Raw genomic sequence first — 18,678 nt, forward strand, 5'->3', positions numbered from 1 at the left:
CCAATCACCAAACAGTCAATAACAGGCTGCCGAACCACCAAGACAAGACCCCGACCAGGCAGCAGTCAACCGAACTTGCGGCACCTATCGAGAATACCGCAGAGAGGCCATGGACAGACCATAGTTAGCTCTCCCAGATTCAAACATAACAACCCACCCCCCATTTTGACGTTGGGAACATAGTTTGCGTAAAACACCTACCCGCTGGAAGCCCTCAATTTTGACGTTGGGAACGTAGTTTGCGTAAAACACCTATCCGCTGGAAGCCCCCAAAACCACAAGGAAACCAAAAATTCGTTTCGCCAACATCTTCCCAGTTGACAACGAAAAAGTGATCGACACTCGAGATTTAACAACACTAAACTGAGAATTAGATCAAAAATACAGCATTTGTTCATGCAACCACTTCCTTGTGGCCTCATGTCACGAAAGCAAAGACAGCCGGTCAAACAGAATTACAACGGAATAAAATTATATCAAAGGTTCAGTTCCCACAAGATAGAACCCCTTCTACTAACCCCACCACCGTCACACAGCCTTCTACTAACCCAACCATACCACAGACATGCACCACTACCACCAAACCTATCTACCAACTACCTAAACTTTGCTGCTGCTGATTAAAAGAACAGTGCTCTCCCCTTTCAGCATGTGCCCCCTTAAGCACGTTCACCCCTGATCCTCCTAGCCAGCTGGATATCCTTGGGCATTATGGTGACCCGTTTGGCATGGATGGCACAAAGGTTGGTGTCTTCGAACAGCCCAACAAGGTATGCCTCAGCTGCCTCTTGCAGTGCCAACACAGCATGGCTTTGGAAACGCAGATCAGTCTGCACACCAAAACAAGCAGAAAATGCACCATCATTAGCATCGAAACACCAAATCCATATCCATAAACACTATCAAGATAATAACTACCGAACCAACAAATCATACCTTAAAATCCTGGGCAATTTCACGAACAAGCCTCTGGAAAGGGAGTTTCCTAATCAGGAGCTCAGTACTCTTCTGATACTTACGGATTTCACTGCATTGCAGAATAACATCAACATAATAACATTTAGTTAATTAAAAACAAAATACCTCATCAGAAACAAGCAATGAACAAGTAAACAGCACATTCGAAAAAGGAACAGTATTCTATAACTCACCGAAGAGCAACTGTTCCAGGGCGGTAACGGTGAGGCTTCTTTACCCCACCAGTGGTTGGGGCAGACTTACGAGCAGCCTTTCAACACACAACAGAGATTTCGAATTAACAAAACAACACAATTTAATTCAAGTTACGCCGGCCAAAAAACAAATAATTAGACCTGATGGAACAAAAGAGAAAAAAATGCACCTTGGTAGCGAGCTGCTTCCTTGGTGCCTTTCCTCCAGTAGACTTACGAGCAGTTTGCTTGGTACGGGCCATCTATTCGCAGCCAATTCATCAGAAACAATCATCCAAGTAACAAAAAATATACAACATTTAACATTCATTAACACAGTTTCATGCAGATACTGACAACCTCGTTTTAGACCTCCTGGACAACATTTGAGAAACTAAAGAAAACATAATCAAAGCCACACGTCTTATGCAGAATTCATATGTATGATCGAGCTTACAGAATGCCCATGAACGAAACTGCGTTTTCCTTGCATTTTCTCAGCAGGCAAACATAACCACAATTTAATAAATATTATCGAAATAGGAATGACCTTGAAACAATTACACAACTAGTGACATAAAAAAACAATTCCATCGAAACTTAAACGTCTAAAAAATCCTAAATTGGTTTGAAAGTTGATATCAATAATAGCAATCATAACAACGCTAGAAGAATTAATTAATTGAAACGAAAATGATAAATAAACCGTAAATTTCGAAAAGGCTCCGCCTATTTCAAACACCGAATCGAGAACACACAAATTCAATAGCCAAAATCCCCAAAAGCAGACTTTGATTTCAAACAAGAAGTAACCCTAATGATCGAAGAACTTAATCAGAAACCCTAAATTAGGAACAAGAGAAAACAGAATAATCCCAAAAAGGCACCTTTGAATCTCTTCAAGAATATCTCGTTCCCTCCCTGCGTCGAATTTTTGTAAAGTTTGAAATATTGAGAAGTCAAGGCTTACTTATAGACATTTGGAGTTAGGAATCGGACGGGTAAGATTGGATATCTTTGTGTTTTCTCTCCTTGTTATCGGACGGTTTAAACATTGTTAATTTGTGTTTTCTCTACTAGATATGAACGGCAAGGATGTGGTCTTAGAGAAGTCAAGTAACCCTAATGATCGAAGAACTTCATCAGAAACCCTAAATTAGGAACAGGAGAAAACAGAATAATCCAAAAAAGGCACCTTTGAATCTCTTCAAGAATCTCTCGCTCCCTCCCTGCGTCGAATTTTTGTAAAGTTTGAAATATTGAGAAGTCAAGGCTTACTTATAGACATTTGGAGTTAGGAATCGGACGGGTAAGATTGGATATCTTTGTGTTTTCTCTCCTTGTTATCGGACGGTTTAAACATTGTTAATTTGTGTTTTCTCTACTAGATATGAACGGCAAGGATGTGGTCTTAGAGAAGTGACGAGGATCGCGAAGGCTTGATTCTACAGTTCTATTGGCCGAGGGAAGTGACATATTTTTTTCTGTACTTTTATGCATCGTGAATTTTGTAACATGTAATTCGATCTTCATAAAGGTCGGCAAAAATTTAATATTTGTTTTTATTTAAATTTATTTTTTATATATTTTATTATTATTTTAATATGCTAATATTAAAAATAAATTTTAAAAATTAAAAATATATATCATTTTATATATTCATTAAAAAAATGTAAAAAATTATTATTGTCACACATCTAAGAACCTTCTTAAGAGATTATAAAGAAGGACTTGCTTAAACCATCTAGGTGGTGGTCAAATGGTAAAGACTTGGAACTAAGGGGTTTGCTCCCTTTGTGATCTCAGGTTCGAATTCTTGGTTGCTCATATGATGGCCACTGGAGGTTTACATGGTCGTTAACTTCAGGGCCCGTAGAATTAGTCGTGGTACTCGTAAACTGGCCCGGACACCCATGTTAATCAAAAAAAAAAAAAACTTGCTTAATGCTGGCATGGATGACATAATAAGGTCTTTTAAAGTATGAATTTTGAATACTATTATATAAATACAATTTTGATAGATTATCTTTTATTAGAAAATACGAGAATTGAATCGAATCATGTAGTTTGGAATGTTTAGAAATGAATTGAAATTTATAATTTGATTATATTGTCTCCTCATTTAAATCATGTATATTTCTTAGTAAGTGTATGCTTCCAGTCTTATTTTGATTAATAAACAATTAAAATTCACGGAGCCTCAACAAAAATCTTACTGCGAGTTAAAAAAAGGAGCATAGGAGTCGTGAAAATACATTTATGTTCTAAAATATCAATGGGCCAAAACTAAATGTTGTATGTTATTGTAGTAGTATGATAATTTTTAAAAGTAATTATTATTTAAAAATATAATAAAACATTTTTTATTTTTTATATTTTTATTTTTTATATAAACATATCAAAATTATCACAAAATATTAAAGATATCAATTTAATAATTTTTGAAACCAGACGTACCTTTAAAATGTACTCAATTGCAGCTTCAAACAAGAAAATAAATGGTGTCTTTAGCATTACAAATTTAAGGATGTGTTTGTTAATGAGATGTGTTGCGAAACTCATTAACAAATGTTTCTTTAACTTTGTGTTACACAATCATAAATAACAAAAACAATAATTATTAAACTTGATTTAAAAGTTGATCAAGCTAGAAAACCGAGTCATAAGTCACAAGTTAATCTAGAAAAAATTTTAAAAAATATATTTAAAATTTTAATATTTTATGTACAAAAATTATGAAATAATACATGTAAATATAGATTATAAAAAAAAAATATGAGGCATAAAGTAGAGTGAAGTTATCTCATATTGAAAAGTTAACAAACAATTATATAAATGTAGATTATATAAAAAAAAAAAGTGAAGTGTAATATATTTATTTCATACAAAAAATTTAAGAAACAATTTATATAGATATAGCTATATATAGCTACCCCATATTGAAAAATTAAAAAATAATACATGTAGATATAGCCATATATAGTTATCTCATATCAAAAAATTAAGAAACAATATAAGTGGATGTAGTGGATGTAGATTATTAAAAAAATACAAGACATGAAATATAGTATAGTTATTCCACATTGAAATATACAAATATAAAATGTTGTATAATTATCCTACATTGAAAAATTAAGAAATAATTCATATAAATATAACATATATATAATTATCTCACATCAAAATATTAAAAAATAATTTATATAGATGTATATTATAAAAAAAATATAGAATAATTAAACATGCAAGCACGTATAAAATGTTCAATTATACAAGAATAAATTGAGTTATTTGCCCAATCTTCGTCATGTTTTTGTTTTTGTTTTTGCTTTTGCATTTGATCCCCCCTTTAACTTTCATCCTTTCTCCTTTCTTTTTTTTTGTTTTATCTCTCAAACTCCAGAACACGTAAAAAAATCTCAAGACCCTTAGAATTTATTTTAATAAAAGATACATTTAAAGTTGAATTTAAAGTGAAATATTTTTTTGGGTTAAAATTTCATTGGTAATTGTTCATTAATAAGATTTATTATCATGGAATATTAACATAATTAAAATAAATTTTGGATAAATAAAAAATTAATTTTAAAAAACCCTTAGTTAAAATGTTTTTATGAAATAAAAGTTCAGTACTTCATATCCCACATAGAAAAAGAAAAAGATTTCCTTGAAATTTATGTAGTGAAAAGTTGAATAGTCATAAATGAGTCTTAGCAAAATAATTTGACTTTAACGCACACGCATTTGGTTCGGCTCGGGCATAGGCCTCTATTGTCGGCTTAGTTATGCTGTTTGCTCATCTACTTGAGTTTTTTTATAAATAATTCTCTAATCATATAGAATTATTTTTTTTATAGGTCTTTTTGTGAATATCCAATCCATGAATAAAGAGTGAACATTTAATCTTCTTCATCTTCCCAAATAGTTTTCAAAGGAAATATATATGGTTTTAAAGCTAAAAATTACCAAAATTTTAATATTTTTTAAAGGGGTATTTAAGGTCAACATATGAAAATTAATTATGGTTATTTCTCATGATTAATCCTTCAACAATATAGGTTAAAAAAATTAGTATAAATATGGGTTAAATGAAAGATATTCATCATACTAAATTGTAGCTCTCTGGCCTTTTTTCATGTGGTTTTTTAGCTTGTTTTACTACTCCTTTTGCAATATCTTTAACTTTTTTCATTATCTAATCTAGGCTCAAGTCTCATTTTTATACAAGAATTTTAATTTTTAAATTTATAGTTCCTAGACTTTTTTTAATAATACATCCAAATAAAAAGGAGTACTTGGAATGACAGGAGGCTAATTACATAATTATTATGTTCATATCATGTAAGGAGTAATATAAGTTTGAGAACAAATAATTTATTATCAATAACAATAAATTATTATCTTTTTTGGTTCTAAGATTTTCAATAAGCAAATGCCTTAAACTTATTCAAGAATTCCCCGAGACGAGATAATGAATTGTCAATTCTCCAACAAATATCAACAACTTAAACATGTATTAGTTTATCTTTAATTAATTTTGCGTTGTATGTGATAGTGTGCGTACTAGGATTTTTTATGCTTAAACTATAATCCTATTTATATATATGTGCATGCGCATGCACATGCTAGATTATTTTAATCTCTTTATTGGTTTAACTTGATCAAATAAAAATGCATGTTGTACAACTTAAACTTTTGTAATATCTAGTTACAATTACAATTGCAAAAAAAAAAACTATAACTTTAAGGGAAAATATTGTTCCCCGAGGCATAAAATTATTATGGATTGTGATGATATTTATTTTTATCACTCAAGTTCTTTTTAGACATTCAATTTCATCTTTCTAAATTGGATTGGATTGGATTGGAGTTGAACTTGATATTTTGCTTTAGTTGGCTTCGAGTGTGCATGCGCATGCGCATGCACATACTAGATTATTTTAATCTTTTTATTGGTTTAACTTGATCACATAAAAATGTATGTTATACAACTTAAACTTTTGTAATATCTAGTTACAATTACAATTGCAAAAAAAAAAAAACTATAACTTTAAAGGGAACATCCGAGGCATAAAATTATTATGGATTGTGATGATATTTATTTTTATCACTCAAGTTCTTTTTAGACATTCAATTTCATCTTTCTAAATTGGATTGGATTGGATTGGAGTTGAACTTGATATTTTGCTTTAGTTGGCTTCGAGTAAGGTTCTTGCAATATCAAGAAAAAAATTGCACTAGATGAATGCTTGTTTTGGCAAAATTAAATAAGATTGTATTGCTTTAAAACAATTTAAGCTATAAGAACTAAATTTAAACAACACAAATATTCAACTCCCTCTTCTTAAAAGAATCATACTAAATTTGCACGTGCAAGGAAAATACAAGCCTCAAGTTTTTTGTGGTCACTCAATTTTTATTCTTTTCAACTTGATCCCTTAAAATGTAATTGTTTCGAGACTAGACTTAGTAGTGTTTTTTGTTTGTCTAGATATAAGGATTTCATTGTATCAAGAAAAAATTTTAACGTGCGGTTGATCGTCAATCTTGCAAATTAAAGCTTAACTTTATTTATCTAAAATAATTAAAACTTGAGGAAATATGTTTAAAAAAGAAAACAATAAATAAGATTGTATTGCTTTAAAACAATTTAAGCTATAAGAACTAAATTTAAACAACACAAATATTCAACTCCCTCTTCTTAAAAGAATCATACTAAATTTGCACGTGCAAGGAAAATACAAGCCTCAAGTTTTTTGTGGTCACTCAATTTTTATTCTTTTCAACTTGATCCCTTAAAATGTAATTGTTTCGAGACTAGACTTAGTAGTGTTTTTTGTTTGTCTAGATATAAGGATTTCATTATATCAAGAAAATTTTTTAACTTGTGGTTGATGGTCAATTTTGCAAATTAAAGCTTAACTTTATTTATCTAAAATAATTAAAACTTGAGGAAATATGTTTAAAAAAGAAAACAATCAGGGTTAAAGGATAATAGAAAATGGGCAATGCACATGACAACATGTAAAGGAAGTCGTCAAGTTTTAAAAGCACATGCAACTTCCTCTAGTGTTAGAATGTTGCTATCTTTTGTGGCATTATATGCATCGTTGAAAGACCTTTCTAGCAGTGCGATGTGTGTAGTGCTTATTTGCATGTGGAGAGCTATTTTTTTTTCTTATCTTCCATTTTTTTCTCTCTCCTCTTCTTAGAATTCACATTGCTCTATAAAAAAATCAAAGTTGTCCTCTCATTTTGTTTTTATTTTGGATTGAGTCTTTTTTCATTTGATATTTTTGGTTGTTTTTATAATTGATTTTTTTAATCTAATCTTTCAATATTTGATTAGTTTAGGAATTGAATTTCATGATTTTTTTTATTGAGGTAATTTCAATTTTATGACTTGAATTACAAGTTTGAAAAGTTAACCAGGCTTAATTTTTTTCTTTTTAGATCTTTTTTTACAGTGATTTTTCTTTTCAAATTCATTCGTCAAAAATGAATTTGTTAGAGACTAAGTTTTATAATTTTATTTGGTCTCATTTTTATGGGGCTATCTCAATTTTATGTTTTGGAACGCAGGTTTGATGATTTAGCTTGAGTTGACTCAAATATATTTTTTACGGTGTTTTTTTAAAATTAATATTTTTTCAGTTTCGTTCTTAAACATTATGTTTGTTTTAGAATTAAACTTCATAATTTTTTTTATTTTGTCTTCTATTAGGCTATCCCGTTCAGATGGTCTAGCTGTGAAGTTTGGCAGGTTTACTTGGTTTCGTTTGATTTTATGACTTAAATTACAGGTTTGAAAAGTTAACCAGGCTTAATGTTTTTCCTTTTTAGATTTTTTTTTACACTGATTTTTCTTTTCAAATTCATTCGTCAAAAATGAATTTGTTAGAGACTAAGTTTTATAATTTTATTTGGTCTCATTTTTATGGGGCTATCTCAATTTTATGTTTTGGAACGCAGGTTTGATGATTTAGCTTGAGTTGACTCAAATATATTTTTTACGGTGTTTTTTTAAAATTAATATTTTTTCAGTTTCGTTCTTAAACATTATGTTTGTTTTAGAATTAAACTTCATAATTTTTTTTATTTTGTCTTCTATTAGGCTATCCCGTTCAGATGGTCTAGCTGTGAAGTTTGGCAGGTTTACTTGGTTTCGTTGGTGTTTTTTTTTTGTTTTGTTGGTTGATTTTTCATTCAATTTTATTCTTCTATGTTGGCTTTGTTAGAAATTCAACTTCAAAATTTTTTCTGATTTATTTTATATATGGTTATCTTGAAATCACTATTTGGGTTGTGGGTTTCACATATTAATTTAGATTTTTTTTGTTATTTTTTTTTATTTTTTTATCATTTAACATTGAATTACCTGAAAATTAAACTTCATGATTTATTTTTAAAAAAGTATTTTTTTGTGTAAATCATCATGATTGGTTTTTTTAAAAAAAAACTTCATCTCAATTTTTTTTTTTTATCATAGAAGTAAATAAGACCAACAATTATTGGACCTAGAAATATTCATTACCCAAGCAGTGGGATTTTTCTCTCTTAATTAAAATACTATAACTGCATTTATACATCTTTTTTAACATTTTTTTTAATTGGCCAGCGGCATAAAACAAGCACTGATCGATTGCTTCTAAACAGCAAAAACTTCATGAATACTTCTTTTTCTTTTTTTTCCCTGTTTTTTATATATACAAAATGACATAATAAACGCATGCATATTAATTTAGATTTTTTTGTTATTTTTTATTTTTTTATCATTTAACATTGAATTACTTGAAAATTAAACTTCATAATTTATTTTTTAAAAAATATTCTTTTTGTGTAAATCATCATGATTGGTTTTTTTAAAAAAACCTTCATCTCAATTTTTTTTTTTATCATAGAAGGAAATAAGAGCAACAATTATTGGACCTAGAAATATCCATTACCCAAGTAGTGGGATTTTTCTCTCTTATTTAAAATACTATAACTGCATTTATACATCTTTTTTAACATTTTTTTTAATTGGCCAGCGGCATAAAACAAGCACTGATCGATTGCTTCTAAACAGCAAAAACTTCATGAATACTTCTTTTTCTTTTTTTTCCCTGTTTTTTATATATACAAAATGACATAATAAACGCATCTCACTTCGTAGTTCTTTTTTTTTTTTTACATGACGCATCAACATGATTAGCCGTCCCCATATTCAAGCGCAGGCTTTCTGTTGATGTAGCAATTTGCTATTACAGTGATAGATAGATCACGGACAGATAGAAGATTGATCACGCTGATTATACATCAATTACATTGTCTCGAAATAAAAATTACATTTCAATTTTGTCATCTGACATAATTTGGATACATTTCATTGAGATGATTAGGTTATTTATGAATTAGATTTAAATAATATGAAGATTAAACAAGTATAACTAATTATTACATCCATTGCTGTGGGAATAAAATCCCGAAAAGAAAAGCGGTGAACGGTGAGCACAACCGGAGCTCGAACAGGGACCACGTCGAATTTGCAAATTGCACAGCAATTTGAAAGGATTCCAGTGCTCATTTACATGGTGCCTCTCCCGCGGCTTCAGATTAATGCATGAATCCGCTGCCACTATAAAATTAAAAACAAAAAAACAAAACATATATTCCCTTCGACTGCCTAACCTGATTTTCTATTACAAGAAAAAAAAATTTAGCACTAGCTTGATAACAACTCTGAAAAAGTATAAACCCAATTAGATTATACACCGCCGAACACCTAAACAACTTAGCATCTATTTTCATTAACAACTGGAAATCATGAAGCACCATCCTAAGACCGCAAACCACAACGTGTAAGTTGGCATGTCAACCATTAAACAAGCAGAAACAACCATGCGCAGCTAATTTTCTCTTCTTGACCAGCAGTTTGAATTGCCTTCTAAACCAACTTGTCTAATTCCAGGAGTTATTTACCTCATTAAGTAATTGAAGTTGGGAACCAGAAACCCACACTCTTATCTTGATCCCTTGTCATCAAATTGAAAACAATCTGCAACCTTAAGATTATTTGCGAGCTGGATTATAGCTGACTGCACAACTTGAGATCCTGCAGAGACAGAACTGGGAAGATGGGGTAGGCAAACAGGCAGATATTGCTCATCATCTTCAGAAGGGCAGAAGACTGAGAGCACGGATCTGCAGAATATGAATCTGGAGACACATTCCATAAACATATGTTGGAGGATTAGCTAAAATCCAATAATATATCCAAACTAAAAACAATCATTACGTAGAAAGGAGCAAAGAACGAAAAGGGAAAGGGTCCTGCATCTACATGGCCAACCTATTGTTGTAAGAACCATTTCAGCCACAAGTCAAGAACCATCAAAATGTATAGAGGATATTGAATAACTTCACAGATTACTAACACTTCGCTTCTATTTAGAGATAACTGTACCTAAGAATAAGTCTCCGTAGAAATGGATCAGATAAAACTTGTGCCCAAACCAGATCCAGGTCTTTTGATGTACAGAGAATAACCTCCCACTCAGAGAATGCAAGGGAAAGCATCTCCTCAGCATCATTATAAGAATCCTAAAAGAACAGTGTCATTAGCCATAAAAGAGAAACCAGGAATAAGAAAATTATCATACAAATTAAAGAACTTAGACCTACAACTTACCATATCAGAATCAGAAGTGATGCCAACCATCTGGCAGAATGCCTGCAGAGGTGCAGTCAGGAAAAAGGTAAATTGACTTCCATTATGTGTTGTATCAACAGCAGATGGATTCTTGAATGCTGGCCTCAAAGGTGAAAGAAGCAAAGCAGCTGGCTCTCCCCTTTCTGCACCATGCAGGACCTGAAAATCATCCACAACTCAAATAAACAACTTGACGGAAAAACCAGAACTAAATAGGGGAAGGATGAAATGCAGATGAATGATAAGAAGCATTGATCATATTTTCCTCATAAATCCCTTTGCAATTATGCCAGCAAAACAAAATGACATTGGTAGAAAGGAGTCAGATCTAAATGCATGTCATAAGATGAGGCTATGCATGCCCAGCAGCTACCTCCACAGTACACTGAAGATTAAGGAATAAATGAATCCCATCAAACTCGCTACCAAAAGAGTCAACAATGTAGCTGCTTCCTCCACAGTACATTGAAGATTAAGGAATAAATAAATCAGCACTAGCATATTGATTAAGGGATTAAAATAAATCACGTAAGCAGCTGCCATGTGCATCAGTTGAACATAAAACCTTGGCTTTTGCATCTACTGTGCAAATCAGTTGAACACACCAGGTATAGATTAAAAAAGTAGCAAATATTTTACTAGTTTATTTTTATTTTGCTGAATAGAACACGGCCATAGGAGTTGCTACAGTCACTGTACTATAGAAAGACATAGGGTGTGAGATGACAAGTCTATCTATCTATCTATCTATCTATCTATATATATATTCTAGATACTGGTGTTAGGTTTTATAGATCAATCACTTCAGTTTACCTAAAATTTTTTTATATGTAGATAGAGTTGCAGTTTTCAAGTACATCATACCAATAGGTATTATTGTCTAAACAGACAGCTCTTCATGTTTAAAGAACAATTTTATTAATTACAACAAATGCAAGACAAATCAATAAACAATCAAGCTTGAAGTTGGCATTATTAATAGTAAGTTACATCCAACAGTTTGATTGATGAAAGCTAGTGCAGTTTTAAACTGCATGTGCATGCAAACAGCAAGTTATTCCAATGCATGCACCGATGAAATATTTAATTTAGAAAGATCCTCTGCAACATGTTTTCCTTTCATTTTCTTTCTTTCTTTCTTTTTTGAACAATCTGCAACATTTTCTCTCCCTCCAAAAACACAGACACCCACATCAATGGGCAAGCATATAATGCAATCCATCATGTTCAATGATATTTATGGACACAAAATTGTCACATGTTAAATTTAAATGCAGTTCCACCACAAGCCAGAAAAAATCCAATGTATGCACTAATGACCGCAACATGTTTTCCTTTCCTTTCCTTTCTTTTTTGAACAATCTGCAACATATTTTCTCTCCCTCCTTAAACACAGACGCCCACATCAATGGATAATGCAATCCATCATGTTCAATGATATTTGTAGACATGAAATCGTTATATGTTAAATTTAAATGCAGCTCCACCACAAGCCAGAAAAAATAATTCTAAACACTAGACTGTAGAATCAATCCAATTTCTACGACAAGCTATTCACAGGTTATGACAAACCTGCCTTGAATGCATGGCTGCTGTCACTATCAATAATCAAGAAAAGAGGTCTTCGAGTAAAAGGAATTATATCGCCAGGGTAAAGGGCATTTGACCCTGAAAATCCACAAGCATCACACCTTAGAGTGGAACAGCAACACAGGAAAGTGATAAAGTAAATTCAGTAAACTGAGGCTAAACACTAGAAAGAAAAACAAAGAAGTGCAACCACTCACCACCATTTCCCCGAGGACCTAACCAGAGACAGCTGTCATGGTAGTCACTTGACTCTCTCTTCCCGTTACAAGGGGATTCAAGTGCATGGATTTTCTGTTCACTGTATGCTCCAGAGACAACCCTGTCTTTGGAAGATTTCTTTGATTCTCCAGAGCTTTCTACTTGAAAGGCATTACTTCGAGCAGCCTTCCCTGGAGTGATTCATGAAGACAATTAGTCTAGGATGATGAGACATAATCAGTTGACTTGTACTAGCTTATGGAGGATCATTAACCTGAGGCTGATAAATATATGAGCACGATGCTTTCTGGAGGGAGCTCTTCACAAATTGTTGCCATAACCTGTGAGTGAATAATTTAGTCAAACTGAAACCAGCATTTTGGAGTATATAACATGCCAATGAAGGAATGAAAAATAAAAATATGCCCTCAAGGAATAAATGTGAAATGGTCAGAAACTTATATGTGAGCCTTACCTGCTGATTTCCAATGGAACCCAAGTCACAAGTATACTTGTACCATGGTTTTCAAATAGTAAACTACATGTTACTTATATAAGATTTTGTTAAATTGAGCCATGTTGTACAGCTGATGTCACTGTGTCATACAAAATTTACTTGCACAGAAAAATTTTGCCACAACATACACTGACTACAACTGTGTTCCATGCTAGTGAAGTTATCACACAATTTTTTCGATGAAATGAAAAAAATTCACATGAGACCTGGTTGACAGGAAATCCAGATAATGCAAACAGAAAAGCCTCACACAAATGACATCAATTGCATCATTCTGAAAGCAGAGCAGCCTCAACTAAGGCATAAAAGACAGAGGTGGGTAACTAAATAATGTAAGATCTTCAGAACTAACCGCAAGCAAATAAGTCACTGAAGGACGATAAAGAACAGCTTTCCTTGGATTTGATGGTAAAGATGGATCAGTCAAATCTGCAGCCAAGTTTATATCTATCAATCCAGAAGCTCCAGAATGATCAATTACAGTGCCATTTTCACTCAATTCAACTGGACGCTTTTTGTAAACTGATTCAACTGGAGGGCGCTTCTGGTAGAAAGATTCACTAGGTTCCCATTCTAAGCATTGCATCATCCTGTAAGTGTCCAAAGTAAGTTCCGCAAATTTAACCTGAAAATGACAAAAAACATAACTTGTTACAAAAAAAATTCACTTAATTGGGCCAACTTGCTAATTCAAGCTCCATGTGAACTTATCAATAACCAGTCCTACAAACTCTAAAAAATATTTTACCTCATTCCTATGATAGCTTGTCAAGAGAGCATCTCTGAATTTTACAATCTTCCTTGCATGGAAACGAGCCAAGTAAGGACGAGAAGCTGCATGAGAATCAAATAGAGCACAGTACCGCAAAGGCCTGACATTTGTGAAGGCACTATCAACTTCCATAAAGCGGAAAATTTCCTGCACCACTAGCTTCCATTCTTTAAAGTTTGTTTCCTGAGGACAAATAATTCATTTGCTCTTGTTCATGCAAGTGTCGAAAGAAAGTTACATGCAGCATTTCAACTTATAATGGTAACACAGAAAATCAATAATTTTCTCTGGTAAATTTGGACATATTAACCGAAATCCTCCTAGTCCATGTCTCATATAGATATGCATAGAAGTCAAATTTACACTGTAAATTATTCATTCTACCGAATAAGTAGCTATACTTTGCATTGCATCCATTGCTTCACCCAACATAGCCTCACAAATTCTATTGCTTGAACTCTATTTTTGGCAATGATCTATCAATGAACTAGGCCAGCTGAACTAACTACCAATGGTTATGAGCATTGTTGGTGCTCTTGACCATTTGGACATGATTCTCCATAGATGGTCAATAGAGAAGGAACATAATAACCACAAAAACCTCCCATAGCAGTGTGTCAACTTTATTTAAAGAACTGTTTAAATTAGATTAACATGTAAATACTTGAAAATTCATTGACGAAAGACCCCTTTATCACCTAGACCTAAAAAGGTCTAAAGCCTCTTTAGGATTGCTACCCCTTTATTTCCAGGTCTAAAGCCTCTTTAGGATTGCTACCCCTTTATTTCCAACTTCCAAGGTCTTTATTTCCAGTAAACTGTAAATAGAAACCCAATCCAGTGTTTAGCAACGATCTCTCTATATAAGTTTGAGAAACGCATCCCCGAGAATCAAGGTGCCAAATTAACTTAAAAAAATTAATTAATTCTTTTCCTTAACAGATATCAAAAGGTTAATTTTCATTCAATCACACGAAAACATAAGAATTCTTAAACCTTCACCAAACAAACGTAAAATTGAGCTCCAATTTTCACAAATTCAGCAATCTAGACTTCTAACTAATCCGAAAAATTGCCTTTCTACATCAAACGAGCCGCTTAATTTTCTTCAAAGTCAGTTAATTAACCGTTTCCTATTCCACAATTTCCTTCGTTACAAAGTTAATAAAAAAACAATTCTCCACAAGAAAAGACGAATCCGCATAAATAAAAAATTCAAAGTCAGTAAATTACTATAAAAGAGAAAAAAAACACAATAATCCACCAAAAAAATTAAAAAAAAATCCTAAAAAGGAAAAATCATCTGCAGCCAAAATCATATAAATAATCAACAAAAACTAAACATTTTCTTCTAAAAAAAAAAAGCAAAATTAAAAAATCAACTTACACGAAAATTCGTCTTGCAGTCATCAACAAGAGCTTTAAACCTCTCAGCAAGCAATCTCACCATGTCCATCTTGCTCAAAATCAAAGCAACAAGCAAGAACCGAGCATAAAATCTCAACTCCTTAAACCTAACACCGACATCAACCTTCGCTTTACCACTTCCGCCGGCATCAAAATACTTCCTCTCCAAAATCGCTTCATAAAACACGTACGCTTCAACTAAAAACCTGGCTTCATTACTCCTCATGTACTGGTTATAATACAACTGCCCGATCCGACTCGCGATCTCTCCGATTTCCCACCGGTTCAAACCGGAGTCAACTAGCTTTGACCGGTTGTCCTGCTGGTACTTCCACAACCTCATGTACGCCTTGAACACTTTCTGAAAGTAGTGATTCTGCGGGGCGCGTCCGTACAATGGCAGGTCGCGGACTCGAGCGAACTTCCGGTCTGCGCTTTCTACCAAGGAATGGAAGGTTTTTGAGACGACGTCTTTTTCTTTCTTCGCCATGGGAAAACCGGGTTGGTAAGAAAAAACGACGTCGTTACAACTCACCGGTGCTTGTTCCCGCTGCTGGTTCCCATGAGGAAATGTAGAGAGAGAGAGAGTGAGCGTTGTGTTTTCCTTTAGCGCATGAGTTGTCTGGCTTTTATATGTATTATTTAGTAGTAATTAGTTTTTTTTTTTAATTATAATTGCAACAATGGAGCGAGTTTCATTGAAATAACAGAGGCTGATTCTCAATGATACCCGGGCATATGTTCGAGAGTGAGTGAGAGAGAGAGGTGATGGTGTCAAATTGTCAATATTTATGGTTTAGTGATATTATCAATCATCATCCCTGTGCTAGTTTATTTTCTTATATTGATCCTTGAATAATAAATTATGCGATTGTGGAGTGCATTTCTTGAATCTATTTTTATGGCAGTTCCCGTCCAATTTTTCCTTTTCTTTTCCGAATATTTACTCTTGAAAGTTGTCTAGATGTTAAGCAATTTAGCTCTGTATCAAGTGCAATTTATCATAACAAAGACAGTCTAATACCTCAATTTAAGGATTCTTATTAATAAATTTCAAATTTAAATTCTAAAAAAATATAAATTATTTTTTATTTAAAAATTATCTAACTAGAAATATTCAATATTTTACTGTAAACTATACAGTACAATTCACAATTCAAAAGACTATCTTTTTTGTTTTTGTTTTATTCTTTTATGCTGAGCTATTTTTTCTTTTTTTTTTTATGCCTTATTATTTCTTTTCTTTTCCTTTGTTTTTTTATTTTAATAATTTTTTTTGGTTAGTTTAGTTTGTTAATGTTAATTATTTTTATTTTGTTATTATACTTTCATGACACAGATCCTGGGTTTAACAAGTTAATTATTTTTTTAATGAATTTTTTTGTTTAATTTAGTCTGTAAATGTTAAATTTTTTTATTTAGTTGTCAAATTTTCATGATACGGATTCCAGATTTGACAAGTTAACTTGAATTTCTTTATTTTAATTAATTTTTTTCATTTAATTTAGTTTGTTAATGTTAAATTTCTTTCTATTAAATTATCATACTTTCATGACACATATTTCTGGTTTGACCTGGTTTTAGACTCCACAATACAGTCCACGGTACAAAGGCTGAGTTGTCTTTTTTTCTTAATGATTTTTTTTAATTTAGTTTGTTAATGTTAATTTTTTATTTAGTTATCAGATTTTCATGAGATGGATCCTGGGTTTAATAAGTTAGCATAGTTTAACGAGTTAACTCAAATTATTTTTTTTTGTTTTTCTTCATTTTAATTGATTTTTTTTTTGTTTAGTTTAGTTTGTTAATGTTAGATTTCTTTTTATTTAATTGTCAAACCATCATGACATGTATCTCAGATTTGACAAGTTGACCTGATTTGACAGGTTAGCCCAGTTAATTCTAGGGTAACCCATCATTTTTTCTATTTAGTTATTAAACTTTTACAATATGAATTTCAGGTTTGATAGGTTAACCTGATTTAAAGGGTTAACCTAGTTAATTCAGATTTTTTTCTTTTTATTAACTAATTTTTTTTTATTCTTGTAGGTTTTTTTAATTAATCTATTTAATTATCACATTTTTATGATATGATCTTGAAGTCAAACCCACATTCAAAACTCTTGGATTTGGTGTTGCAGCTAGACTCATTTAAACATGAGTCACGTGAGTTTAATATTATTGTTAATATTATAAATATTATTCTTGAGTCAACCATTTCAGTTAAACCCAAGGTTCTTGAATATATACTTGCAAAAAGATCTAACACTCTTAGATCCTAGTCTTTTTTATATTTTTTATGAAAAAAAAATCAACGCGTGATGTATGCTTCTTTTTTTTTCTTTTCTTTTCTTTTTAAGCTTTTTTACTATAGACTGCACAATATAGTTTACACTGAAAAAGTTGATGTCTTTGGTTTTTTTTTCATAGTTTTTCAATGTTAAATTTTTCTGTTTAATTATCAAACTTTCACGACACAACTCCTAGGTTTAACAAATTAACTTGGTTATTCAGATTTTTTTTCTTTTTTTTCATTGGTTTTTTTCTTCAAGTAAGTTTTTTTTTTCTCTTTGCCTTTTCCTTTTTAATTAATCTTTTTTAATCTAGTTCATTGATGTTAAATATTTTTTTCTATTTAGTTATCATAATTTTATGACACGAATCTCAAATTTGATAGGCTAACATGATTTTGCAAGTTAACCATGTTGATTCAGATTTTTTTTTTCTCATTAGTTTTTTTCTTCTGATTTTATCTTTTAATATTGCATGCAACCCACAATAAAAATGTTGATGCTATTAGTTTTTTTATCTTTTTATGACTTTCACTGTGGACTGTATAATGTAATCCAAGTTTAAAAGACTAATGCCTTTTTTTTTCTTTTTAATTATTTTTTTATTTAGTTTATTGAAATTAAATTTTTTTGTATTTATTTATCAAACTTTCATGATACAGATTTCAGGTTTGATAGGTTAACCTAGTTAATTTATATATTTTTATTTTTCTTTATTATTATTTTTCTTCTTATAAGTTTTTTTATTTTCTTATTTTTTTATTTTTAATTAATATTTTGTTTATATATTTTTCTTTTCTTTCATTATTTTTTTCTTCTTATAAGTTTTTTTCTTTTCTTTTCTTATTTTTAATTAATATTTTTTTTAATTTAGTTCACTAATATTAAATTATTTTCTATTTAGTTATCAGCTAATGCCTTTAGTTTTTTTTTTTGCTTTTTTGCCCTTTTTATGCATTTGATTGTGGATTGCACAGTGTAGTTCATGCTGAAAAGATTGATGTTCTTTGTTTTTTTTTTCTTTTTAATTAATTTTTTTCAATGCAATTCACGTTGAAAAG

At 31.3% G+C, this 18,678-nt stretch overlaps 1 protein-coding gene and 1 pseudogene across 1 annotated transcript; both read right to left on the reverse strand.

Moving 5' to 3' along the window:
• Window positions 1–348: 348 nt before the first annotated feature.
• LOC105130318 (histone H3.3-like) lies at window positions 349–2,454 on the reverse strand (annotated as a pseudogene).
• Window positions 2,455–9,421: 6,967 nt separating this feature from the next.
• LOC105130319 (protein SCAI-like) lies at window positions 9,422–16,086 on the reverse strand. Its single transcript, XM_011032765.1, has 9 exons — window positions 15,307–16,086; window positions 13,896–14,102; window positions 13,500–13,772; window positions 12,905–12,971; window positions 12,630–12,821; window positions 12,419–12,510; window positions 10,822–11,001; window positions 10,597–10,733; window positions 9,422–10,349 (listed from the first exon to the last, which is right to left on the reverse strand). The coding sequence occupies exons 1-9, from the start codon at window positions 15,814–15,816 to the stop codon at window positions 10,154–10,156; spliced, it is 1,854 nt and encodes a 617-aa protein (XP_011031067.1). The 5' UTR covers window positions 15,817–16,086; the 3' UTR covers window positions 9,422–10,153.
• Window positions 16,087–18,678: the final 2,592 nt, after the last annotated feature.

Source organism: Populus euphratica, unplaced genomic scaffold, assembly GCF_000495115.2.
Source record: "Populus euphratica unplaced genomic scaffold, PopEup_1.0 scaffold45.1, whole genome shotgun sequence".
Taxonomy (NCBI): domain Eukaryota; kingdom Viridiplantae; phylum Streptophyta; class Magnoliopsida; order Malpighiales; family Salicaceae; genus Populus; species Populus euphratica.

Excerpts from the sequence above, each read along its gene's own strand:
- LOC105130319 (XM_011032765.1), bottom strand. The coding sequence starts at position 15,816 with ATGGCGAAGAAAGAAAAAGACGTCGTCTCAAAAACCTTCCATTCCTTG. Across the intron at positions 12,822-12,904 it reads CATATATTTATCAGCCTCAG|GGAAGGCTGCTCGAAGTAAT; the intron begins GTTAATGATCCT and ends GAATCACTCCAG. Across the intron at positions 11,002-12,418 it reads ACAGCAGCCATGCATTCAAG|GTCCTGCATGGTGCAGAAAG; the intron begins GCAGGTTTGTCA and ends GATGATTTTCAG.